At 58.6% G+C, this 25,943-nt stretch overlaps 2 protein-coding genes across 2 annotated transcripts; one reads left to right on the forward strand and one right to left on the reverse strand.

Moving 5' to 3' along the window:
• Positions 1 to 3,590: 3,590 nt before the first annotated feature.
• On the reverse strand, positions 3,591 to 10,825 carry CFAP184 (cilia and flagella associated protein 184). Its single transcript, XM_006736089.3, has one exon. The coding sequence runs from the start codon at positions 10,671 to 10,673 to the stop codon at positions 8,979 to 8,981; it is 1,695 nt and encodes a 564-aa protein (XP_006736152.2). The 5' UTR covers positions 10,674 to 10,825; the 3' UTR covers positions 3,591 to 8,978.
• Positions 10,826 to 11,218: 393 nt separating this feature from the next.
• Positions 11,219 to 24,777, forward strand: TADA2B (transcriptional adaptor 2B). Its single transcript, XM_006736083.3, has 2 exons — positions 11,219 to 11,535; positions 22,254 to 24,777. The coding sequence occupies exons 1-2, from the start codon at positions 11,266 to 11,268 to the stop codon at positions 23,244 to 23,246; spliced, it is 1,263 nt and encodes a 420-aa protein (XP_006736146.1). The 5' UTR covers positions 11,219 to 11,265; the 3' UTR covers positions 23,247 to 24,777.
• The last annotated feature ends 1,166 nt before the right edge of the window (positions 24,778 to 25,943 follow it).

Here is a 25,943-nt window from a genome sequence, read left to right on the forward strand (position 1 = left end):
GCCCTTCTCGTGTTTTGGGGACAAGGTAAAAATGTTCACTTCAAACTAGGTCAGCGGTTGTTGGATAGTGGGGCATTTCTAATCACGGGATCACAATGGGAATCAGCCTGACGGTGGGGGCCGGGGGGCGTCATCGAATTTATACGGTGCTAGGCTCCGTGGGAACTGTGGTCTGTACACGTTCCTCTTACAAGCTCTTCAGGTCGGGACCCCGGAGAGCTTTACAGATGAGTAAATGAATATGTTTGCTCAGCAGTCCCATCGACTTAGAGGTAGAGAGGGGGACTTCCTTCTGTGCAGTTTGTTTGAAACCTACCTAAGGTGTTTCTGCTTCGCCCCCCCGTAATCTGTAATTCAGTTACAGTGACGTACTACCTGACTGCAGTCGGCGAGCCCCCGGTTTTGAAGTTCCACCAGTCTAGGTCGGAACATGAGCTCGGCTGAGTGCCGGTTGCTCGGGGGCCTCGCCGCGGGGGTTAGCCTCCCAGAGCCTGTTTGCACTTGGAGCCCGCGTGCGGGAGGCGCCGCAGTTGGGCAGCCGGTCAGAGCGCACCACTGTTCCTAAGCAGGCAGAGTGTCTTTAAAAATGAAGGTGTGAACCAGGAGCTGGGCGAGCACAGAGTTGGGGGCTCGGTCCCTTTGGGAAAGCCCGGGCGGGCGTGAGAGCCCACGGCTGTTAGCCTTCGGGGGACACCTGGTTTGCTGGTGCCGCAGACGGAGGGGCTGCGCGGAAAGGCCCAGGGGCGCTTGTTAGCGTCCGGGGAGCCGAGAGCCTGGCTTGGGGGGTGGCGAGCGCCGGGGCTGGAGCCAGACTGGAAGGAGAGCCCGGTAGCCGGGTCCTGACGGTGGTCCTGTGGCCGGTAGGACGGGGCTGTAGGACATTAGCCCAGAGATGGCGCGGTTGGGTTCCACGGTAGGAGGAGGGCTGTGGCCGCTGGTGTGGCGGGAGGAACGGGAGCAGCGGAAGTGGGGGGGGCAGAGACACCAGCCAGGAGGCTGCATGGCCTGCCACCGCACCTGCAGGACCTGTGTCCAGTGTGTTTGCAGATCACCCACGGACGTCTCCCCTGTGATTCCCAGGTGCTGACGGCCTTGCAGAAGGACAGCCGGGACACGGAGAAAGGAAGCCCGTCTCTCAGACACTGAGCAGCCGGCGGACTCGCACTCGGCATCAGAGCGGATCTCCGGGGGGCACCTGCGTTGTTCCAGACGGACACACGGACAGCCGAGAACGGGCTCTTTCCATGTTTGAGCCTAACGCTGGAGTTGGCCTTAAAACAACTTTTAAAGTTGACTCACCAAGGCTTAGCCTTAAGAAGCTCGGTGGGACGATGAGCTGGTGTGACCACGGCCAACGCTGTGTATTCTGCATGGTGTAAAAATAAGGCAGCGGCTGCCCCCCCCACCTTATTTCACAGAAGCTAATTAAATTGTCATGCTTTTATGTCACCTGATGAAAGGTACATTACAGTCTTCCGTAGCCAAGGTGCGTGAGAAATGCTACTTAGGAGGTCTTGGAGGTGTCGCTGGCTTGTTGACCTACTTGAGCGAGGAAGGAGTTGTTGGTTTAGTTAACCGGGAGAACCGTTCCGGGGCTGGAGGTCCTGTTTAAAGCCCACCTACCAAAGATAGCACGAAAGGAAAACGGGCTCTCACAGGGTGGTCACCCAGCATGCCCGTGGGCTCCCTGGGATCCGACCTGACCTTCAGGTTGGCCTTTCTCCATTGTCACCTTGACAGAATCCCAGCGTGAGGGCTGAAAGTGGCCACTTGGGTTCCGGGGGACCGCTGCTCTCCCCTGAGATTGTTCCCTCCGTCTCCTGAGCAGGAATTGCTGCTCACCCAGGAGGCCGGAGACGGGAGACAGGCTCCGGCCCCCACGCCTCCTGTGTGCGGAGGCCGGGGTGGCGGGGCAAGCCTGCGCCCTTTCTCTTCCAGAATGCCGCTCTTCCCTTTGTCACCCGAACAGCAGGATCAGCCCTGAGGACCAGCGGTTCCCTCCCCGCCTTTGGTTTAAAAGATAGACCGTTGTGCGGGCCGAGGAGCGGGCCGCATGCACGCAGTCCCGTCGGCCTCTCCCCGTTTTAGCTGGCTTTCCCCCAAGTTCATCCGCAACTTTCTCGTTCGAGCTTCTTCCTGACTAACTTTAAGAATTTTGTTAAAAGCGCTTTTGGTCATGCACATTCAAAGACGGGAACGGTTTTCATACCGAGGAGCCCAGAGGACAGGCAGATGTGTGGAGACCGGTCCCCAGGCGCTGATTCGGTGCGTGCTGGGGTCTGCGAGTGCTCGGGAGACCGGGTCCCCTCAGCCACACTCTCCCCCCGCCCCGGGCGGGTGGTGCCCCCCAGCTGCTCTCGGTGCTGATATGGGGAGCGCCCCGGCTCCGAGAGCGGGCTGGCCACAGGCGGCACGGGATGGGGGCCTCCCTGCGGCCTGGCTCTCCGGGGCCTTCTGTCTGCCACGTTCACGGCTGGCACGGGCGGGGGGCCGCGCCGTGGCCGTGGGTCCCGTTTCCTGGAGTTGCCTTTGTCCCCCGGTCTTCTTAACTGAATTCCCCTGGAAGGTTGCAGGGCATCTCGGACCCACTCTCTGCCTCAGCCTGGAAGTGCTGACCCGGCTGCCCTCTCGGAGGAGGCATCCGCCCGCCCGCCACTGTGCTGCCAAATGTCACCCCACCGGCCCCAGCCCTTCGCCCACACGGGCTGAGTGTCGTTCCCGGACGTGGGCTTTCTGTTCTGAAAGGTGTATATATTTTCTTACTGTACATACGGATGTTCCTCGGTCGGGACAGGAAGCGCCACTGCTGCAGGATGCGTTCGCAGCTCGTCTGCGCGTCCAAACCCAGCCCTTAACACTTCCGTCGGACAGCCTGACATCCGTCTCTTGGGACTTGGGTCACCGCGTATGCATTACCTTTTTAGACGGGATTCCATGCCGATCCGGAACACGCACCAAATCTCTAGCTCACAAGAGGTTTCCGTGGCCTATTTGGGGACCGCCCGGGGTCTTCCCGGTTGGCCATGTCCACCTGACGCCGGGAGCTCGGGCCGCGTGACGCATGTGGCCCCTTTCCGCGGGGTCGGGCTGCTTTGTCGGATGCCATCGCTTAGGGAAACGGGGGAGCCCGACCGAAAGGCCGCGCCCCCTGCAAGTCTGCACTTTGCCGGCCTGGGCCGCTGGCTGTCTGGATCTAAGACTTGGGATTTGGAACCTTGTGCAACTGGCACTTTAGAGTCGAAAGCTGAGTCCCCACCAGTCCCCGCAAGCCCATCTAGAAACAATGTTCACTTTAAAAGGTACTTTTTAACCGCTCAGTTTTTGACTATTTTGAATAGTTTGCTGATAGAAACTTCCTGATGATACTTGCTACATACCATGTTTTAATTGCTTGTACAGTTAACCTTTAATTTTATTTAGTAAAGTCTATCAAATTAGGACTTTTTGAATTGTAAATATGTGGTTTTATTAAATAAAAGTCATGTAAAATTGTTACTTAACGTTCACTGTGGTTTGGTTTAAAATTGAAGTTCTCACCTTGAAGTATGGCAAAATTTGACTTAGAGCATCGCATTATTTTTTTTTTTAAAGATTTTATTTGAGAGCGCGCGCGTGCGAGAGAGCCCAAAGCGAGAGGAAGAGGGAGAAACAGGCTCCCCACTGAGCAGGGAGCCCGACGCGGGGCTCGATCCCAGCACCCTGGGATCACGACCTGAGCCGAAGGCAGACGCTTCACCGACTGAGCCACCCAGGCGCCCCGAGCATCACATTTTGAAACCCACTTGTTATGCTCGGTTAAATAAAAAAGGTGTGGTGGTGGTGTTAATTTGGTACTGGGATTTGGGAGTTCAGCGTGGCCCTTGCACGCCCAAGGGGAACCTCAGACTCGCTGACCCCATTCCTGTCCCCGATCCCAGCAGTGAGCCCGCGCGCACCCTGAGCCAGCTGCTGGGCTGCACACTCACCCGGCACTTGCTCAGAGCCTGGGCGGCCAGGCGCTGCCCTGCAGGCCCCCCACCAGCCTGCGGGGGACCGTGGGCACCTCTGTTGCCGGCTCCGGCGTGGAGGTGAGTGCAGCCACCCTGCCACGGTGACGGTGAGCAGGACGCAGCCCGAGAGGTCACTTGGCGCCGGTCAGAGCGAGTGCTCACGTGTGACGCCAGCCGTTCGGCCGAGGGCAGGCGGCCCAGCCACAAGGTGGGGGGCTGTCAGGGCTGCCACCTCTCTTGTCCCTGGTCCCCCAGGAGAATCCCTTCTTGACCCGCAGGAACAAGACGGTGCCGGCCCTCCTGTGGCAGCGAGGCCGACGGCCTGCGCTGGGCCCCCACCCTCCGCCCTGTGACTGCTCCCCCCGCTTCTCTGCCCCGGAGACGGCGCGGCTCTGGCCAGGGTGTTCGCTCCCGTGTCTTTGGCCCCCAGCACCAGGCTGCCATCTTCTCACCAGGGGATCCCATGGCTGCTCCGCTCCACTGTTACCTTTTCTCCACCTGGCCCGGGCCGGGGGCTGCTGTGGCCGACGAGGGCGGCCGTGCTGGACGTGCTGGACGGCCGTCGGGTCCCGGGGCTTGCTGCCTGCCGCGCCCACGCCCGGCCCCAGGCCGCGTTCTGTGAATGGCCTCATTTCTCTCCGCAGCAGCTCTGTCACTGTCCCCATTCCAAAGGTGTGACGCAGAAAGCCGATCTGCTTGGGCTCCTGCGGCCAGCTAGCAGCGGGGCTGGGGTTCACACCCTTTCCCTGGGGCCCCTGAGCCCTTGCTGCCCGTCTCCCCAGGGAACAGGTTTGCTCTGCGGCCTTTGGAAGCCTTCCTCCTCTCGCTCTGACCTCAACTCCCCAGTGCAGGGTTTGGGGCGAGGCCTGGATTCACTCACCCGAGGGCCTGTGTGCAAGGCACCGGCCCACGCCCGACGGCCGGCTCGGGGACGGCCTTGGGTTGCACCAGGCTTGGGGTGGAAGCTGTGGACCGTTTTCCCAAGAAAAGCCAGGGGGCTGACGGTTCAAAAACCACCACCCGGGATGTGGAGCCTGCCACCAAGGCCCAGAGACGGAACGAGATTCTGCCCCCGTACAGGGCAGGGACTGCGTTGGACCTGAGAGGAGCCACTGGTCATCAGAGGAAGGGCGTGCGTGGCCAGCAGAGCCGCAGCAAGTCCTCAGTCGGGGCCCACGCAGGAGCTCGCCGTGCCCGGGTCCTTCTGAGAGGCCAGGAGCGCGGGGCTGGCTCAGGAGCCCGGGCTCCTCCATGAGCACCGCCTGCAGCCAGCCGGCTCTAGAAGGTTCCTGCTCCGCGGGGCCCGGCCGCACCAAGGCCCCTTCTCCCAGAATGCCTGAGCCTGTGGAGGGAGGGGCAGTAGTCTTCACCCCCGGACAGCACGAGTTACCGGCACCCCTGCCCGCCCCGACCCGTCTCTCGGTGCCTAGACATCGTTCCTGCGGCTTCTCGACCCCGCTCCCGAGCTCCCGGGAGAAGCTGCTCCAGCCAAAAACAGCTCCTGTTTCAGGTGTCGTTTAGTTAGGGGTCAGGTCAGGAGTCTTTAAATGCTCTAAGCCTCATGTTTCTTTTCTGTAACCAGAGCTTAAAAAGGGCACCAGCATCTGTCCACTGGCTTGTGAGGATTAAAATAGGTTGCTGAATTAATTGTGTCATTAAAAGAAACCCATCACCAGAGATAGAATCATGCTCTTGACACATAAACTTTTAGTTTCTGAACTCTTGGGGGGAATTTGGGGATTTTAAAAACCGGTATTTCCCCCTAGTTATTAAAATTGCATGTTCATTGTATACAATTTGGAAATACAAAAAATAAAAATCCTAATTTCACCACCTAGGGAAGAGATACTTTTTTCGTATAATGACTTTTATAAATTTTTCCCCCATTTTACGGGGGAGCACACTGAGGTTTAGAGAGGTGGACTGTTGGCCCAGGTCACAAACAGAAGAGATTGGAATCCAGGTCAGCCTGATTCCAAAGCCCTTATTTGCAAGTGCGACGCTGTGTCTTCCTCCTAGGTGCACCTTTGTACTCAACCTTGGCATCCTTTGGGTGAAATATTAGAAGCCTGCCTCAGGTAAAAAGCTGGGGCAGGTGGAGGTGTATTCATTCAAACCCACGCCTGTGTAGACAGGGTTACGATGGGCAAGCAGGAGGTGTGGACCAGGAGCGGTACCCAGCCTGCGGCCCCCACCAGCCGCTCAGCTCAGCCGCAGGGCCCCCCGGAGTCCTTCCCAATCATGCCCCTTGCATGACTCATCCTTCTCACATGAAGATGGTCTTCGAGTTTAAAACCCAAGTTGCAGATCGGGGCTCATTAACTCTGCTATGATTTTATCAGACAGGCATCCCCGACGATTGGCAAACATCTAAATTATGGCTTCAGACCCACTTAACAAAAAAAGAAAGCATGTTTCTCCGCTTACGTCATTTAAAAATCTCAAATGCGGTAAGCCGCCAGAAATGACATCCAGCTACCAATGAAAAGTGTTCCCTTTTCGATGCCTTGGGCTCCACGCAGCTGGTGCCCGATTCCCTCCTGCCCGTGCTTCCCAGCCACACAAGCGCCTGTGACACGAAGGGGACACTCCCAACTCCGACCCACAAGAAGTCATGTCCTGTAACAGCTCAGGTTGCACCGTACCTGCGTTCTGCAGGCCCTCTCTTTTGACGAGACGTCAGAGGTCTCGAGTCGAGCCGACGCCGTCCCTCTTTATCTTCTAGAGGGAGGCAGGCTCCCTGGAGGCGGTCTCTCTAGAATGGACCGTCATTTTCCTCATCGGTTCTAGTTCTGGAAACCTCTTTCTGCCTGTGGTTATTTCTCGAGTCTGATTACAGGACTAGCAGCGTCTGCCTATTCTAGGCATTCGAGCAACACTTTTGCCAGAAAATGAGAATGCTATGATGTTGATGTGTTAATAATCCAACAGATTACAGAGCATCGATTATGGGCTAGGTAGGCATCGTGCGGGCTCCGAGGGAGGATGACCGTCCTCGCCTCCCAGACCTCTGTCTCCCCGGGGCCCAGAGGACTACGCACACAGTCACAGAGCAGTGGGTCAGAGGCTGCGATGGGGCCCGTCAGCAAGACTGGAGGGTCTGTGGCCTTCTTCCTCAGAGGCGAGCTGAAGAAGCACTTCGTGAAGGGGTTGCTGTTTCATGATCAAGAGCTCTCCTGTAATTTAATTAGAAGGAACCTCGTTGTGAAGTCATCAACAGAAGATTATTTATCTTCTAATGAACTGTAACATCTCTAGCGTGGGAGAAGGTAATTTGGGAGAACACTGGTAACTTAGCAGCTGAGAGCAATGCCAGCTTCGTCAGTCTCTGTATCTCGTGCTCTCGAGAGGCCGGTCTGCCCAGCTCCAGGCTGCCGAGGGAGGGCTTGGTGCGGCCTGCGTAACTGCCGGTGGGTCCGAGTCCGCTGAAAATACCTCCTCTCCTGCTAGTGAGCCCAAGGGACAGGCCCTGTGGCCATGAAAACTGCTAGCTGCGGGGAGCTACCGAGCACGACGCCAGGTTCAGTCCGAAGCCTTCCCAACTGCCGGAGACCCCGGTGGGTCTGTGCCACTCCTAGCATGAGGCACAAAGAACACGAAGGGCTGCTTGCTGGTGATTTGCTACGTCGCTTTGGCCTTGATGAACAGGGTAGAGGGAGGACAAGTGTAAAGGATGAGGAGGATGGAAGAGGAAGCAGGAAGTGAATGCTTTTTACTCCCCTCATTGTTACGTGTGTGCAGTGTGACAAGTATGATCCTATAAAAGAGTGTGTCCAAGCTGTAAAAGTTAGAAAAGGGATTTTAATCAGCCTTTATTGGCTTCAAAGGGCACACACCTTAGAAAACAATCGCACCCCCAAAAGCTAAAGTCATCGTGACCTTCTCACGACGAACTGCGTCATTGGCCCGGAGAGGGGTTTCTATCCTTCTTTACAGGTGTTCGGCACCCAAAACTAGCTCATCCTTCTTACGACCTACTTAAGCTTAGGGATGGGAGAACACTTCTAATCCCAAATCTGCCCAACTCAAAATTCCACTGAAAGCTAAAAAGAAATAAAGCCAAGCCCCTAGCTCCAAAAGCACCAAAGAAAACTGGAAATGGAATCACTGATTCTGGATGAAAGAGGTAGACCTATCAGGTGTTTCTTACATTAACACAAGGAATAGTAGGCACTTTAATATTTGATACAGAGTAAAATCACATGCATAGTGAGGGTCCTCTTGCCAAGATCCAAAAATACCTTGCCAAGAACAAAAGGCTTACGGACAACAAAGTTTCATGTTTACGTATAGATAATTGCGTTTCTTGAGAGGATCCCAGAAAACGTTTCATTAGAATTGCAGACTGTCATTGAGCCAGAAGCAAGCGCTAATGGTCAAGCAGACCGAGCCTCCTCTCGTGGAAAAAGGAAAGAGGACAGAACCTCAGCTCCTTTTCCTATTTATCATTTCTCTCGTTTCCCTCATCTTGTTTATTACCCAGAAGCCAGTGCTACTTACAAACAAAACAAGTTTAGATTCATCGAAGGAAACTAGTGAGCTTTGAGTTGAGGATGTGACTTAGAACTACACAGTTTAATACATTCAAAGGAGACTTAATAATTAGCTTAATGCACAGGACATTTCTTGGTTCCGTGCCTGTTTATTGAACCCTCTGATGTATGGACGAGGAACAGTTTTCCTCAGGATCAGATCATTGAAATGACGGAATTGCTCAGCTACAACAAGGCTTCTAGAAGTCAGGTACATTAAGTCATCACAGCTGTTTCTTTGGGCCTGTTTTACTTCACCCCGTGTAAAACTGACGGCTAGCCCAATTTTGCTCAGGACTAATTTAGGAGCTGAAAATGATGAGATCAATACAAAATACAGCATCATCCCCACACTGTAGGACTTTGAAAGAATGGCCGCAAGTGGAGAATAAAAGTTAACGAAGGATAAAAGTTGCTGAGATCAAAGACGTTCTGCTGACTCTTCCTATCGTGGGTGTTAAGATGGGAGAAAGGCTTTGGCCTCCCTGATCTTCTGCTTCACACCTCTGCAGGACATAGTAAGCCCAGCATGATGGCGCTTCAGGTACTCTATGCGCTGGTTGAACACTTCTGTCCTGTCTACCTTCTCTTCCATGTCCCGAAGGAGTAGCTCCTTGCCCAGAAGCCCGCACTTCTGATTCAGCTTGATGTTGTCAGCCCGCAGGCTGTCCCGGACCTGCTTCGTCCTGGTCAGGATGTCCCTCCTCAGGGCCACCTGAGCCTCAATTTCCAAAAGCTGTGTCTTTTTGCACACGTTTTCTATGTCCACGAAGTGTAACTTCTCTTTCACGTGGGTTATTATTTGCACGTTATTGGTCACCTTGTTGTGCAGTTTTAAAAGTTCCTCGTTTCGCTCCTCCACTTTCTCATTGAAGGTCTGGTTCTCAATCTTCAGCTGTTCAAAATCGATGAGGAGCAGCCCCTCCGTCAGGTCCTCCTGGGCCCTCATCCGTGTTTCAAAATGCACCAAGCTCTGCTTTAGCTGCACGTTCTCAAGCCTCACGGCACTCATCTCCTTCTCCTTCTTCTCCTCCAGCGCCTGGATCTGCTCCACCTCTCGCAGTGCAGCCTGGCGACCGCCGCGCATCTGACAGCTGCCCATGGCCTGCATCACCACCTGCTTCTTGAGCGCCTGGAAGCTTGTCCATTCCTTCTCCACGCTGGAGAGCACCTCCTTGCACTGCTTCTTCAGCTGGTTCAGCTCCTGGTGATACCAGTCCAGGTCGTCTGCCTGTTGCTTCCTCAGCTCCTCCAGCAAGGCCAGATGGCGGAGGTATGCTTGCTCTTTCTCTGGGGCCTCGGGCTCCATGCCCTTGTCGGGCACCTCGGTGGCATCCAGGCCCTTCTTCTTGCGCAGCGCCTCGGAGATCTTGTGCTGCAGGTAGATGTTGTAACGCTGGTAGTTGCTGCGCTCCACCACCAGCGACTGGTACTGTTCCAGGAGCTCAGCGCGCAGCTGGTGCTCCTGCAGCTTCTTCATTTCCTCGGTCCATTCATCCTCCCCCTCGTCCAGTCTCTCACCTTCCTCCTTTTCCTTGCTTTTCACCGGGCTTCCTTGCACACCCCTCTCCTTGATTTCCTCGCTCTCCTTCTCCTTCTCCCCGTCCTCCTGCTCAGCCTCCCGGGTTGGCGCAGCTTTCTCCTGGCCGGTGGTGGACAGCGGCACAGAGACCGCTGAGGGGGCTTTCTTCCTCCTCCCCTTGACCGCCGCTGCCGCGGCCTCCTCTCCCTCCTCCGACTCCTCCGACTCCTCCCCCTCCTCCTCCTCCTGCGCCTCCTCCCTCTCCTCCTCCGCCCTCTCCTCCGGTTCCGCGGACCCGCCTTCGGGCCCCGGCTGGGCTGTCTCCTCAGGCCCAGCGTCGGCCGGCTCCCCGGGTTCCGGCTCAGTCTCAGCCTCGGCCGGCGGCTCCGGCTCCCCGGGTGCCGCCTGGTCCACAGCCTCCGTGGCCGCCGGCCCTTCCCGGGGCTCGGCGGGCTCGTCCTCGGCGGCGCCTCCCTCCGAAGCCTCTACGGTCCCCGGCTCCGGCTCCGGCGGTTCGGCCGGGGAGTGGGGGCCAGAGGTGGCCTTGATCCCGGACAGCTTGGGGGACAGGTTAGCCACATCTCCGTCTTCCCCCCCGGGGTCCCCACGGTGCTCGGAGCTGCGGTCCATCTCCCTCCAGGTCGGCGGGTGCGGCGGATCCGAGACGCCGGCTGTTGGGTTTCCAGGGGCAACCAGGGGCGCGCGCGGTGGGCCCGGCGATTGGCCAAGAGGAAGGCAGACGCCCGGCCCCCTTCTCCCCGCCTCCGGAGAGAACTGACCAATGGGAAGCTGCGAGCGGGCGACGAGCGGCATTGATTGGAAGGGGGCGCGGGCTCGCGCCGCGCGGCCTTCCCGCCCATTTCCCGGCTCCCGGCCTGGGGCGGGGTGGCCGGGAGGCGCTAGGAGGGGCGGGCGGCCGGCGCGAAGGGCGCGCAGGCGCAGCGCGGCGGGCCGGGTCCCCGCGAGGTGGCGCGCGCGGAGCGCCTGCGCGGTGCGGCCGGCGGCGGCGGCGGCGGCGGCGGCAGCGGCGGCGGCGGCGGCCGGGCCGGGCCCGAGGGCGCCTGCGTGCTGAGGCGGGACGCGGCCCGGCTGGCCGGCTCCGGCGGCGCCTGGGCGGGGCGGCGCGGTGGCGGCGGGCGCGGGCGGCGGTTGCTCGAGCGCGGCGGCCGGCGCGGGCGGCGGCGCGCTGACGGCGGCGGGCGCGGGCGGCGGGCGGGGGAAGATGGCGGAGCTCGGTAAGAAGTACTGCGTGTACTGCCTGGCCGAGGTGAGCCCGCTGCGCTTCCGCTGCACCGAGTGCCAGGACATCGAGCTGTGCCCCGAGTGCTTCTCGGCCGGCGCCGAGATCGGCCACCACCGCCGCTACCACGGCTACCAGCTGGTGGACGGCGGGCGCTTCACGCTGTGGGGGCCCGAGGCAGAGGGCGGCTGGACCAGCCGCGAGGAGCAGCTGCTGCTGGATGCCATCGAGCAGTTCGGCTTCGGAAACTGGGTGAGCGGCCGGCACGACGCGCACCTGCTCGTTCCGTGCCCGCGCCGGCTGGGAGGCGGGCGCGGTCGGCGCGCCGGTTAGGCTCAGAGAGGTGGAGCGACATGCCCAAGGGCACATAGCCAGGAAGTAGCAAGGTGGGGGTTTGGGCTATGGCTTGGCGACCACAGGGCCCTGTTCCCGACCTTAGGAGCAGTTGCCCGGGTGCTTGCAGAGTGCAGGCGCTTTGGGCAAGACCGCGCCGGACCCGAGTCGCGGTGCTGGACGGAGACAGGTCCGCAGACTTGGCCGAGCAGTAGGCGCCCTGAGGAAGGACTTGGTTCTGCCAGGAGCACAGTGGTGGTGAAGGCCAGGCAGCCTTCACACACGCCCTGCGGCTGCTCTCCTTTCTCCGTGCGCTTGCTTTGTACGCGGCCCGGTTGGCCCTGCGCCGTTGTCAGGGCGTGTGCCCTGGGTCCCCTAGCAGGGACTTGTTTATCCTGGGGTCCCCGCAAGGCCCAGGACGTCGTGTGAGGAGTGCTTGGTAAGTACTGAACAAAGGAGCACAGACCCGGAGGCGTTTGTCCTGGGCTTTTGCTCTCATCAGAAGGGTTGTGTGGAGACTGAGCTGAGTGGAGAAGGTGAGAGCGGGCTCCCTTAGGTTAGCGGGATAGTGTGCTGGGCCGCTCGGGGGAGAGTGGGTGCTCTTCTCTGGACAGTCTCTGGGGAGCTCTCTTTCCGCTCGGGAACAGGAAGCTTTCATCCGTGTTAGAAAGGGAAGATCTCTGGCTGGATTCTGGGCCATCTCTGCCAAGAGCTTGTGTCCACCTGCAGGCATCATGAGAAGCAGGGAGGAGTGGGCATGACCCCAGCTCCCTCATCCCTCCAGACCCTTCTACATGAGGTCCTCCTACTTCCCTGAGCCAGTATTTCATCTTGCTGTCATTTCTCCAGCAGTGCACCCCTCCTCCTGGGCTTCTTCCCTTATTCCCAAACCTGGCCTGCTTTCTTTTCCATAAAGTGAGCCAGCCTTCAGGGACTAACACCCATGCTGCATCCCGGGGAATCCTTACTCCTTAGAGACACACTGCTGCACAGATTCTCACCTAAGCGCCAACATGGTGATCACCATCCTCTGAAAACCTCATTTTGTCTTGAAGTGCATCGATGTGCGTCGAGCCTCTGCACTGTGCACGTTGTACAATGCTGAAGGACTCTGCAGGGGAGAAAGGCCTCGTCTCTGTCTTCAGGGGCTTAAAGTGTTGTAACCGTTTGAGTCTGAGCCAGGACCTCTTCCCTAAGTTCCAGCCTTCGGTGAGCTGCTGGCGGACCTCCTCGCTGCTTATCTCACGGACATCTTGACTCTCCCTGACCCAGCTCTCCTACCACTTCACTCAGTGACTCGGACTGCACTCAGAGGCATCCATCCTCAGGTCCTTCTTGCAGGCCCAGTCCAGGAGCAGCTCCATCTCCAGCATATTTTCAGAATCTAACCACTGGTCACACCCTTAGTCCAGGCTGGTGTTTATCTCTTGCTTTGACCACCTCTGGGGCCTCCCAGCTGGTCTTTCTGCTTCATTCTTGTGCCCTCCAGCCCATTCCGTGCACCATAATCAGAGTGATCTTTGAAGACATGCCACATCCCATCAGCCTTCAGTGGCTTCCAGGCCTACTTAGATTAAATTTCATGGCCCACAGGGATCTCAGCTGCTACCCCACCGATCATTTTTTATGTCTACTGCTTGGAGCGCTTTTCCTCCAGATCATGGCTCGTGACTGGTCTTTCGGCTTCCATATCAGCGCCTCCAAGAGACTCCCGCCCCCCCGCCCCCTGTTCTCAGAGCGCTTATCTCCACAGCCATTGCTAAAAATAGCTGAGGTGGACCCAGAGCTTTGCCGAGTGCCAGGCACTGTGCTGGGCAGTTTGTTCCCTAGGACCTCTTCCCAGCCGCCCTGTGCAGTCGGCTTTGAACTGAGTAGTTTGATGTCAGAGCCTGCTCCCAGCTGCACTCCTCACTGGTCTCCACTCTGCAGCACTGTGGGGGACACCCGAGGACTCGGCCACTTAGAGTGTGTCGGAGGAAGCATGGGGCAGGAAGGGGGGCGTCCTGACCCAAAGCAGTGCTTTTGGAACTGGAGTGTGCCTAGGAATCACCTGGGGAGCTTGTTAACATGCAGATTCCTCTCCAAGCAGACAGCAATCTTAGCTGTTAGAGGAGACAAAGCCAGAGGAGGAGGGGCTTGGGCCTGGGTGCTGAGGGTCCTCTTCCTGCTGAACCCGTGGGGGGTCCTGGGAGGAGGCAGAGATTCTGCATGCTAACCACACCTGGAGTGCTGCCAGGCTGCGGGCGCTGGTATCTCTTTAGCTGTGCGCTCTTGGGCCACCTGCTCTGCCCACCAGACTTCACCGTGCTTTCCCCGAGGCTCTCTGCAGCTCCGAGACGTGCAGTTCCCTTCTGAGCAGATGCCCAGCTGCGTGCACGGAAGCGACCTGCCCCACGCATGCCCCGTGCAGCCTGTTCCAGTTCTGAGCGGGGCTCCTTCATGCACACCTCGTCTCGTGCCCTTCACCACAGCTCTGGGGCTGGCTTTGTAGTTTACAGCTGCAGAACAGCGCCTCGGAGAATTTAAGATGCTTGTCCGGGATGCCTTGGCTTTTCTCTTGGTAAAGCCAGGGCTCAGGTGCAGGCCCTTCTGATTCCAAAGTCTGGGCCTTAAGCTCTGGGTGTAAGAGCATTAAGTACTGCGGGTCAGAGGCTGGGAGCTTACTGCTGCGGCCAAAGGTGTGGCTGGCCTGGTAGGGCTTTTCAGGGGCACATCGGTCCGTGCCTGGGACGGGAAGTGGGGAGATGACCAGGGGAGGGCGGGAGCTAGGTTTTGCCGGCTGGGGTGCGGTGTGGAGAGAGGCAGCACGCGAATCAGTGGCAGCTGTGTAGACGAAGGTGAGCCCGGTCGCCCTCATTTTTCAGATGGCACGTGTGATCTGTCACCTCCGGGTGGCACTGCTTTGTGTGGGATTCATGGGGGTGGGGCGATTCCAGCAGATCCTGGGGGAGAGGCCGCTGCTGAAGTCTGGCGCCATTGCTCCCTTTCGTCCTGGGGCTGAGGCACTGGGACCAACGGGGCCGGGCGTGGCTGAGGGATGCTCGCTGTGAGGCCGGGAGGGTTTGGGGGCGAGCTGTGTATCTAGGCACTGACACCGGGCCCCTGCCTTTGAGGTTGGGTGGGGAGATGCCTGGGAATGCGACAGCGGGGAAGGGTGGGCAGGTGGTCAGTGACCTGGAGTTACGTCACCAGGGGTATCCAGAGCCTCGAAGCAGCCGGTTTTGTGGTGGGTGCTACTTGTGTTCAGAGTTAGAAGATACAGATCGTGCTGGAAACCGCTGGGGTGGGTGAAGGAATGTGGCAGAGCCGGAAGTTGACCTGGGTCCTCTGACTCCATGCCTAGAACCTCACTGAGTGCGGGCAGAATCCTGGATTCTGTGGAGTCCCGGAATCCCAGGGGCTACCCAGATCTCCTGAACTGGCATCTGTATGGGTGAGGTCTGGAAATAAGTATTGATAGAGTTCTGGTGTGGCCCACGGTGCCATGTTGGGGAACCATGGGAACATTCACTTCTCCTGGAAGGGTGTTGGTGGGAACGGGTAAGCCCATCCCTTGAGCATCCTGACAATGGGTTCTTAATTGCCAATAAGGAGGGGGAGGGAGGAGCCTGGGTGGAGAAAGCAGCTAGAGGTAATAGGGTTCTGCAGGGCAGTGGTTTCAGAACACCCTGGAAGGCTTGTTAAACCACAGATCGTGCCCAGTCCCCCCACTCCTGGCTCTGCATCAGTAGATCCGGTCTGGGATCCACATGAGAATTTGCATTTCTTTCTTTCTTTCTTTTTTTTATTTGCGAGAGAGAATGAGAGAGAGCACGAGAGGGAGGAGGGCCAGAGGGAGAAGCAGACTCCCTGCTGAGCAGGGAGCCCGATGTGGGACTCGATCCGGGGACTCCAGGATCATGACCTGAGCCGGAGGCAGTCGCTTAACCAACTGAGCCACCCAGGCGCCCGAGAATTTGCGTTTCTAACAACTTCTCGGGTGTTGCTGGTGAGGCTGGTCCAGGGACCCTACTTTCAGACCATCGATGTAGAGTAAGGCATGCCAGTTTTTATTGTAGTAAAATATACATAATATTTATCATTTTAACCATTTTTTAAAGTGAGCTGTATGCCCACCGTGGGGCTATATTCATGACCCCGAGATTAAGAGTCACATGCTCTGCCGACTGCGCTAGCCAGGCGCCCCCAGTTTTAGCCGTTTTAAAGTGTCCAGTTCAGTGACATTAAGTATGTTCACACTGTTGGGCCGCATCACCACCGTCCATCTCCAGAACTTTCTCATCATCACAGACAGAAACTGTGCCTGTTACACAACATCTCCCCGCTTACCCCCGTCCCCAGCCCTGGGCACCCACCATCCTGCTTTCCGTCTCTGTGAATTTGACTATTCTTGGGACCTCATATACAGAAATGCTACACTGTTTGTCCTGTTGTGACTAGTTCATTTCACTCAGCTTAATGTTAGCTCTCGAGGTTCATTCACGTCTCGTGTGTCACATGTCCTGCTAGTTTAAGGCTGAACACCATCTGGCCGTTCGTCCATCCGGCTGGCTGCCAGGGGCACTTGGGCCGCTCCCAGTTTTGGCTGTTGGGAGCCCACCGCAGTGAACATAGGTGTGCAAACATCTGAGTCCGCGCTTGTCATCATTTTAGATCAATACCTAGAGGTGGCGGGCCAGGGTCACCTGGTTACTGTTTTGAGGTGCGTTCTTCTGTCCCGCACTTGGTGAAGCGCGCTCTCAGGCTTATCTGACCCGAAAGGCTCCGTCCCCTTGAGGGCCAGTCACAGCCCTGTGAGCTGGTGAGTTCTCTTGAGCTGAGGGAGGAGGACAGGGAACCTGGAACTGAGGCTTGCAGAACTTTGTGTGTGAACAAATCCAACGAACAGGAGCAGTGGCCAAGGAAAATAGGGTCCCTAAATGGCTGGTGACCTGTAAGGACAGATGACAAGCCGCTGTTGGTCCTCGGCCTCTGATGTGGGAGGGGGCACCGCCCACCAGTGTGTCTGTGGCAGAGGCTCAAGCCGTGGGCTGGGGGCCACATGGGGGGGGCAGGGTTCGCCCCAGAGCAGCGGGTGCCCAGTCCTTCCAGCCCCCGCGAGGCAGGCGGCTCTTCTGTCCCCTCTGAGGATGACTGAACGAGGCTGGAGTGGGCGGGCCCGAACCACATCCGAAGCCGCGTCGGGTCAGCTGGGAGAGGAGGCCCAGGTGGCTGGGCCGGCGACTGGTCAGGCGACACTGGGCCCTGTGGGTGCATGTCCCCAGCTCAGGAGGGACAGGTGGGCATCCCGCCGCACAGGCTCATCCCTCCTCTTTCCTCTGGGCCTGAGCGGTCCCTCCTTGTCCTTTGGTCAAAGCCCATCGCTCAGCTCTTCATTCTTCCCTGGCCCCGTATAGGCCTTTGCTCCCTCCTGCTGGCTTGGGGCTGGGGCTGCCCCCTTGTCCCCAGCTGCTCCTGGGGTCTCTGCTCCCAGGGCGGCTCTGCCTGCAGAACCTGCTCCCCCGGGGCGCCGCCACAGGTTTGCATGCTGGGCCTTCTGGCTGCTTCTGTGCCTTTGAAGCTTCTTGCCTTGAAGAAGGAAGCCCCACCTCTGAGTTTGGCTCCCAAGCTCTGGGGAGGAGAGGGTGCTGCTGGTGGGGGAGGGGCCGAGGTGGCACTCAGTGCTCTCTGGGAAGCTCTGGGGAGGAGCTGGTTTGTACACGAAGACTGACTGTCACTCTGTTCGGGAGGAGACGGCCAGCACAGTGCCCCAGCCACGTGCCCCAGAGGTTAGAGGTGGAGTGGCCGAGCCACAGGCGTGGTGGTTCTAGGAGCGTGCAGGCCGTGGTCTGGCCTTGCTCTGCCTTTCTAAAGGACCAGGAAGCATTTGATTGCAGAGGTCTCCCTGCGGTGTGCACTGTGTCACCGCCCCACGAGAGGCCCCCTGGTGACAGGGCGAGTGCTCCGGAGCGAGACTGTCTGCTACAGAAGCCCTGGGGGGAGCGTCACCTGAGGTTCCAGATGCTACATGCAGAAGCACATACCTGTCACTGTGATGAGTTTTATTTCCTCCCGACGAAGCCCTGGAAGGGGAGGGATTACAGGCCCAGAAGCAGAAGGTGAGAGGATAAGAACCCAGGCCACGGGTGGTTGAGCCAGAACCTGCACCCTGCCCAGGGTGGGGGGGTTACCACAGGCCTCCAGAGGGGATGACCTGGGTGTGGGGGGCCTGCACCCAGCCCGGGGGGGCTACCACAGGCTCCAGAGGGGATGGGGGGGCGGCTGCGGGTGCGCGCAGGCCATGGCACCAAGGGGGGAGCCGGCCGACACATTGCCGGTGATTTCTCTGCACTGCCCTCCCCTTCCCGTCCTTGCTCAGGTGCTGGAGGCCGCTCCAGTGAGCCATGGAAAGGCCGGAAGGAGACCAGACCAGCCAGAAAAGGCTGTGGAGTCCTGACTCACTGGGATGCTCACTTCCTGTCCCGGAGAGCCAGTGTCCTGGTGGGAGTCTAGTGACCTTGGACAGTAGACTTGACAGCCCGTTCAGTGTCCTAGAGGCGTGTTTTCCTTCATTTCTCTGAGGACTCTAAGGAAGCAGCATACCTATCCTTATCTTTTTCCAGGGGCGGGAGGCTAAAGGACCAGAACCTGGAATTCTGTCTCTTCAGACTGTGGGCTACTCACCCGAGTGCCGCTGTGTGTCGGGGAAAACCAGCTGCAGGATACGGTTGTGGTCCTTGCGTAGTTGTAGTTGCCCCTGAGTTGTCCTTGTCTCTCCACATCTGTCCCCCCAAACCCACTTTTGTTGCTTCTGCCTGCCCACCCTTCTGTTTGCCCATCCATGCGTGTGTCTGTCCATCCGTCCATCCATCATCTAGATTAAGCAGAAACTTTGACCTTGAGCACGTGCTCTGCTGCTGTCATATGTGACTCTGGGGCTGTGACAAGACACTTGGGCCCCTTGCGGGAGGCAGGCAGGTCTCGCGTGACTGCTGACGCGTGCAGATGGGAGAAGACAGGGTGTGCGGGCAGGATGCGGGCATGTGGTGGGGTTCTGCAGCTCTTGCTATTTTTAATCATCTTTTAAGGTATGTTCCTCCCTGTCATTCTTCTGTGGATTCTTGTTAGAACCAGAGCTGTGTCGTCGCTCTTGTTCAGACCGTTCCATCGTGATCTTCCTCTCTTCCCGAGTCTTTGAGCAATTAGGGTTTTGGTGTTTTCCTGGGCCTTTCTCAACGGTCCTGAGATGAACACAGTGGCCTGGGGGCGATTCTCCTTCAGCGGCAGCTGCTGGCCGGTGTCTGTCCTGGCCGTGGCCTTGCAGCTGTCATCGGGCAGTGGGTAAGGTGGATTGATGACAGAGACTCCTGGGCTCCCGGTGACGAGGCGCTGGCCACTCTGATTTGATTCATGGCTTCATAAATACTCATAACCTGGGTCCATGCGAGAGCCAGAGTCCGCCTTTTTATGTGAAGAGGGTCTGGGCAACCAAAGTGCCAGCGCACGGCTGGCCAGCCTGCACCCGTGTGGCCCTGGGGGGGTGGATGTTTGTGGAGCAGGACATTGCCCTTGCCACCTGCCTGTGACCATGGAGCCACGCCGCACCCTCCACGCCAGGGAGCTTGTCCATGGGACAGAAGAGTCCTCTTCTGAGTACTCTGTTTTCTTTTCTGATATTTGGATGTCGATCTTAGACCTCTAAATAGAGAATTATGAGGCAGAATTTAACGTTACTTTTTAGGGGCACCTCGCTGGGCTCAGTCCATGAAGTGTCCAGCTCTTGATTTCGGCTCAGGTTGTCATGGTCTCTGGGTTGTGAGATCGAGCCCCGTGTCGGGCTCTACGCTCAGCGTGGAGTTGGCTTGAGATTCTCTCTCTCTCTCCCCCTCTGCCCCTCCCCCACCACACTCTCCCTCTCTCTCTAAAAAAAAAGAATTTATTTTTTAAAAATAACTTTTATTTTCAATTTACCCAAAAAAGTGAAAAAATAGTATGCAGAGTTCCCGTATATGTTCATCCCATAAGCCTCCTGAAGTGTTAGCGTCTTGCAGAGGTACGACGTGGTTCCAGAAAGCAGGATGCTGACGTGGATTCAGAGCCCTTCCCTCGTGCACAGACCGGCCCGGGGTCCCAGCCAGGAAACCCCAGTGATGTCGCTGACATGTCTCTTCCAGTCACAGTTCTCTGTCTCGTGACTGACACGCTGAAGGGCTGCTGGCTGCTACTTTGTGGAACGTTGCCATGCTCTGGTGCCGGGCCTGCCGCTGTGAGCAGCGTGGGACGGGGTCGCTCTTCTGACACTTCCTCCCGTTGGGGGATTTCTCCTTATGACTTAGAACTGGACACAATATTCTTGAGGATGAGGACAGGCCGTAAGCGGGTGTCCGGTGCAGTGGCCCCTTCTGCTCAGCGCGGCCGCCCTGGCTGGCCCCTGGTGTCCTGATGTAGCCCAGCAGACAGCGCCCGTCTTCCAGCCCTTTGCACGACGGCAGCAGCGTGTACTCGCTTCTGGGCCGTGCTGCTCGCTGCCTGGCCTGTGAGCGGGAACACTTGCTGGGGGCGGGCGGGCCCAGGCGTCCCTGCTCTGGCCCACGGCGCTGAGGCCCCCGGCGGTTTCTGTCGCCTGCGCTCGCTCCCTCACTGTCAAAGTTGATGGCGAGAACCTCCAACCGATAACACACCTTGGTCTGGCCAGATACCAACTTGACTTCACTTCTCAGAATCCTTCTGTTTTTCAGGATTTCAGTTTTCTCCGAAATGTGGCGCTCTGAGCATCCAGTCATTTTTGAAAGGCAGGTTGCTGAGGTTCAGGGTCAGCGGACTTTTGTTGGGGGGGCACCTGGTGCTTCTGCCCACTCGCTGGGCAGCCCGCTCTGCAGGTTTTCTCGTGGGGCCAGGGCGGGGGGGCCAGGCCTGGGGCCCGGCTTCCTAACCAAGCAAGCCTGGATGTGCAGCCCAGCCCCGCCGAGCCTCTGGTGAAGGGGCACCTCAGGTCCCTCACACGGGAGGCTCCCTGGACACTTGACTCTGAACTTTGTATGGCTGCAGGCTGTGGTGAGGGGTGGAGAAGCCCCTGGGCCGGGCTTGGCCATACCTCTGACCGCGTGGCTGGGCCCTGGAAGCTCAGACCGGGCGCATGTGGGCATTTCCGCTCTCTGGACACCCTCATGAGGATGTCCTTTCCTCCTGAACGGGCAGGTGTCAGGGATGGTGGTCCAGTGTAGCTCATCAGGGTGGAAGAATGCCCACCGGCCTGCTCGCCCCTCTGAGCGGGACCTGAGCTGGGCCCCTCGTGTGCACGAAGCCTCTGCGCATTCTCTGTCCATAGTGTTCGCAGCAAGTGTGGGGTGCGTGGTAGGGCTGTCTCCTTACTCCTGTCTCCCTACTGGTAAGAACCCGAGGCCCAGAGATGGGAAGTGACCAGCTTGGGTCACACAGTGGCCGTAGATGCTGGGGATGGTTGTAACACGGTGTGTTTTTGGGGTTTCTTTTTGGGTAGGAGGGGGCAGATGCTCCCTGGGAAAATATAATGAACAGATTTGATGCAAATAGTAATGGTTTAAAGAAGTTAATCACGTACGCAGTTCTTCCCCGTAAGACCAGAATCTGGTGTTTGCTCTAATCTTCTGGTTCTCAGAAGCGGTCCTCTCCCCCCCCCTCGTTAGGCCCCAGCATTGCCCTGTCCCCCGCCTCGGAGCCCCGCCCTCAGCGCTCAGTGCCCTGGGGAGGAGTGCCTGAGGCCAGGCCGCAGGAGCGCTTCCCTCCCTTGGTGCCCTGTGTGTCCTCAGTCCGCAGCCCCAGTGGACTGGCTGGTTTTCTGGAATCCAGTTTGACCTTTGGGGGTGCAGAGACCAAGCTGATCTTGCGGGGGTGAGCGGGCGAGGGCGCAGAGTGGCTGGCGTGGCGCCCCAGCGGCCAGCAGAGCCAAGTGCAGGGGGAGTGGGGGCTGGAGGCAGGGGGCTGAGCGGCTGCCGGTGAATGAGTGCGCATTTTGGGCAGCTACTCTGTGGAGTGGCTTTAGCGGTTGACTGAGGAAGAGGCCTCTTGGCAGAAGGAAAAGATTGGGGGAGTTGTATAATTTCCTCTCGTTAATAATCCTTGTGTTCATGGGTCACCTTCTGTAGGAGCGCGCGCTTGCAGCCCGCGGCAGACGTTAGCTACCTACCCGTGGAGGCTGTCATCGGTGACGGCCCCCGCCGCTTTAAAAGGCACTCATGGTCCTCTGTCCCATCACCTGGGAAGGGGACAGGCTGCCGCCCCCCTACACCCCCAGGGGCTGTGTCCCTTTCGGTTCCTGGAGGCAGGCAGCGTGGTCCAACAGGGTCCCTCCTGTGTCGGGAGCTGAGGGTGGGAGCCCTTGGCCCTGGGAAGAGGCGGGGCAGCGGGGGTGGTCTGTGCCGCCCCCCCCCCCCCCCCCCCCCCGCCTGAGTGCAGGCTTTGCGGTGGGGCAGGCGGCACCTCCCCGGATCATCCCCGCCGGTCCCGTCTAGTGTCCACAACCACCGGGTGAGCCCGGCTCCGAAGAACGCGCCGTCCGGTGCCCTTTGGGAGGGGGGATGCCGAGGACTAGAAGCGGTCCAGGCCGACCTTGGCGAGCGGCGCGCGCCCCCGAGCGTGAGGCTGACTTTCGGAGTAACCTGTGACCCCTGTCGTTGTAGGAAGACATGGCTGCTCACGTCGGAGCTTCCCGCACGCCGCAGGAGGTGATGGAGCATTACGTAAGCATGTACATCCACGGAAACCTGGGGAGAGCCTGCATCCCCGACACCATCCCCAACCGGGTGACCGACCACACGTGCCCCGGCGGAGGGCCCCTGTCCCCCAGCCTCACCACCCCCTTGCCTCCCCTAGACATCTCGGTGGCCGAGCAGCAGCAGCTGGGCTACATGCCGCTGCGTGACGACTATGAGATCGAGTACGACCAGGACGCCGAGACGCTCATCAGCGGGCTCTCGGTCAACTACGACGACGAGGACGTGGAGATCGAGCTGAAGCGCGCGCACGTGGACATGTACGTCCGCAAGCTCAGGGAGCGGCAGCGGCGCAAGAACATCGCGCGCGACTACAACCTGGTGCCCGCCTTCCTGGGCAAGGACAAGAAGGACAAGGAGCGGCCGGCCAAGCGCAAGGTCACCAAGGAGGAGAAGGAGCTGCGGCTGAAGCTGCGGCCGCTCTACCAGTTCATGTCGTGCAAGGAGTTCGACGACCTGTTCGAGGGCATGCACAAGGAGAAGATGCTGCGGGCCAAGATCCGCGAGCTGCAGCGCTACCGGCGCAACGGCATCACCAAGCTCGAGGAGTCGGCCGAGTACGAGGCGGCGCGGCACAAGCGCGAGAAGAGGAAGGAGAACAAGAGCGCGGCCGGCGCCAAGAGGGGCAAGGAGGACGGCAAGGACGGCGAGTTCGCGGCCATCGAGCACCTGCCGGGCTTCGAGCTGCTGTCGGACCGCGAGAAGGTGCTCTGCAGCTCCTTGAACCTGAGCCCCGCGCGCTACGTGACCGTGAAGACCATCATCATCAAAGACCACCTGCAGAAGCGGCAGGGGATCCCCTCCAAAAGCCGCCTTCCTAGTTACTTGGACAAAGTCCTAAAGAAAAGGATTTTAAATTTCCTCACGGAGAGCGGGTGGATATCCAGGGATGCGTCCTGAAAGCGCGCGGCTTTGCGGGCGGGCGCCGGGCTCGGGGCGCTGGCCGGCGAGCCCCAAGGACTTGGGGTGAGGGAGGGGCAGGAGATGCTTCCTCCCCCTCCCCCCGCCGCCCCGTTGTTGCTCTTTTTTAAACAAATTGAGTTCCTTTCTTTTAGGCTATCAATTCTTTTCATGGTCCTCTGAAAAAGCAGCAATAGTAACGATTTTATGTCGGATCATGGGGGAAGCCGATATATGTATATTTTAACTTAGTCCTAAAGTCATACCTTAAGATGACGATTTGCCTTTACGTGTTCAGTTTGGGGAACATTATGAGATTGGGCCATTTCCTTTTGTGTCTTCCCTTTGGTACGCGACTCTTGGGCTGTGGGTAAGAGGAGCAGCTTTCTGCTGGGCCCGCCAGCCACCAGCTTGACCCTGTGACGTGACCTCTGGCTGGCCGCCGGGGACGCCCTCGGGGGGCCCACTGCCACCCCCACGGACACCCCAGCACAGCCCCAGCACGCGGCACTTTAGGTGGGGGCCGGGGCGGGGCAGGTGGGCAGCGGGGCTGGAGAACCGCGGGGTGTTTCCCCGGGAGCCTCAGAGGAAGGGTCGGGTGGAACACAGTGTCCAAGCGAGCTTCCCCTTGACTCCTGGCAGCGGGCAGTCGGAGCCTGCCGATGCCGAGCCCGGAAACCACCCCTTGCCTCACTTACCAGGGGCGGAGCCTGCGGGCTCAGGCGGGCAGGCTCCCTGGTGTGTGGAGGGGGGCTCCGGGGGCGCTGGCAGGACTGGCATGGGCGCCAGGACTCAGAGCCAGTCTTCCAGGGGGCTGCTGCTTGCCACCCTTAGGACTTGCAGTACCGAGCACCCCATTTGACTGGGAAGAACTCGTTTTAGAAATTGGAGGAGGGCTCTGAGTTCTGGAGTCCATGTCCTCCAGGATTTCATGGCGGTTGCAATGACCTTTTCCACTGCAACCCTGACCTTGACCGTGCTGGCCTGGCTAAGCGTCTTCCGGTGGTGCCCAGCACTCTGCGGACCAGAGCTGGACTGGGCTGCTCGCGCAGCAGGCTCCTGCAGCGCAGGAGGGGGCCTCCGGGGCGAGGCCCTGCATGGCTTCTCTGGGTCCCCGTCTTGGGCCGCTCAGCTTGTGCCCAGCCCTGCTGTCTGCAGGTGCCCCGCTTCCGTGGATGGACACGGTACCTTCCTCCTGGAACTTGAGTCAGTCATTTGTCTTCCTGCTGCTCAGGGTTGGTTCTCCTGTCTAAGGCCCTGCTTTAGAGTCGGGGTGACTGTAGACCCCAGCCCTCCATTCTTCCTGGAGCCCATCCTGCCTCTCCTGCCCCTCCATAGCTACCAAGAGACTGTTTACCTCCCAGAATGCTAGGGCTTGAAGTTACATTAAAGTGAAGCTATTTGAAAGACGAAAGAAAAAAAGACCCTCATCATTTCCAAGGACTTAATTATGGTGCCTTTTCCTTTCTTTTTACATTCTTCTGTCCCCCAGGGTAAATTTTTCAGCATTAAATAAAACCTTTCAAATATATTGTACGTGCCTTTAGTTGTGAAGTACGTCGCGTGCTGGCAGGTAGTGCTCCCTGTTGGCCACACCCGGGACCCCTAGGCCCTAGGAAGACGCAGCGAGCAGGGGTGGTGCTCACGAGGCCCCCTGCGCACGTCGTGCTCCCTGGAGGCTCACTGCGGTGACTGAGCCGTGATGGGGATGGCGCCTCTCCCCTGCGCTTCCTGGACCAGCGGCTTCTCTGCCCTGGGAACCGGCTAGAACTGCAGACCCTCAGGCCCTGCCCCGCCCTGGATGCTCGGAAACCGTGTCACCATCCGGGCCTCCCGAGCGCAGGCTACAGCTCCTCCCACCTTTGGCCTTCACTCATTCCGTGTGTCAGGTTCCTGGTTTGGTGAGGTTCTCAATTTGGTATTTTTGTATGAAATGGCTGCCAGACTTAAGCTGGAGAAGCAAAAGATCCCGGTCAGCGTGTGGCCCAGGCCAGCCGAGGGCCGTCCAGTGAACAGTGTGCTTAAGTAGGTTTTCAGTATGTGGATCTTCTTTAGTGGTGTGAACAATCCATTTAGGCTTGGCTGTTTTAGAACCGTGAACGTGTTAACTGATGTTAAAGCACTGACAGGTTGTCCCGAGGAAGAGGTACCTTCATCACTGGTCGCCTCTTACCCCGTCCCCGCCGGCTGTGCGGCCCGTCGGGCCTTACGCGGCCGCCAGCTCAGGGCCCTTAAGCTTCTGTATGTAAAATTCGTTCCCCTCATCCCCTGAAGTCAGGGTTTTACCAAATTGAAACGGACTTTGAGTCCAAAAAGTTAGTTAATTCAGCCATTCCAAATAATGCTCTCTGGATGGCCCACGTGCCAAGGATGTGTAAAAACCGGAACTCTACAATTTTTATTTTTTTACACATTCAGCAAGTGGGGAGCAAAGCGGTGTCACTGCTGCGTGGGCGCGCCCGGTCGGGGACAGCGTGCGCGAGACCCGTCTGAGCTCGCGCCTGGCGTCAAACCCGTTCCTCCTCGCAAGCAGGAGTTAAACTGGCCGTGACACAGAAGCCCCTTCGCACCAGGCCTCCTTCCCCGCCAGCGGCAGACCGCCCCGGGGAGCACGCACTTACTCTGATCCCGGCCACGAAGGCCCCTCGTGGGCAGACGGCTCCGCACGGGAGGACGGGGGTGCAGTCCGCAGACCTC

Source organism: Leptonychotes weddellii, chromosome 2 (assembly GCF_054177405.1).
Source record: "Leptonychotes weddellii isolate Sample4059 chromosome 2, ASM5417740v2, whole genome shotgun sequence".
Lineage (NCBI taxonomy): Eukaryota > Metazoa > Chordata > Mammalia > Carnivora > Phocidae > Leptonychotes > Leptonychotes weddellii.

Excerpts from the sequence above, each read along its gene's own strand:
- CFAP184 (XM_006736089.3), bottom strand. The coding sequence starts at position 10,673 with ATGGACCGCAGCTCCGAGCACCGTGGGGACCCCGGGGGGGAAGACGGA.
- TADA2B (XM_006736083.3), top strand. The coding sequence starts at position 11,266 with ATGGCGGAGCTCGGTAAGAAGTACTGCGTGTACTGCCTGGCCGAGGTG. Across the intron at positions 11,536-22,253 it reads AGTTCGGCTTCGGAAACTGG|GAAGACATGGCTGCTCACGT; the intron begins GTGAGCGGCCGG and ends CTGTCGTTGTAG.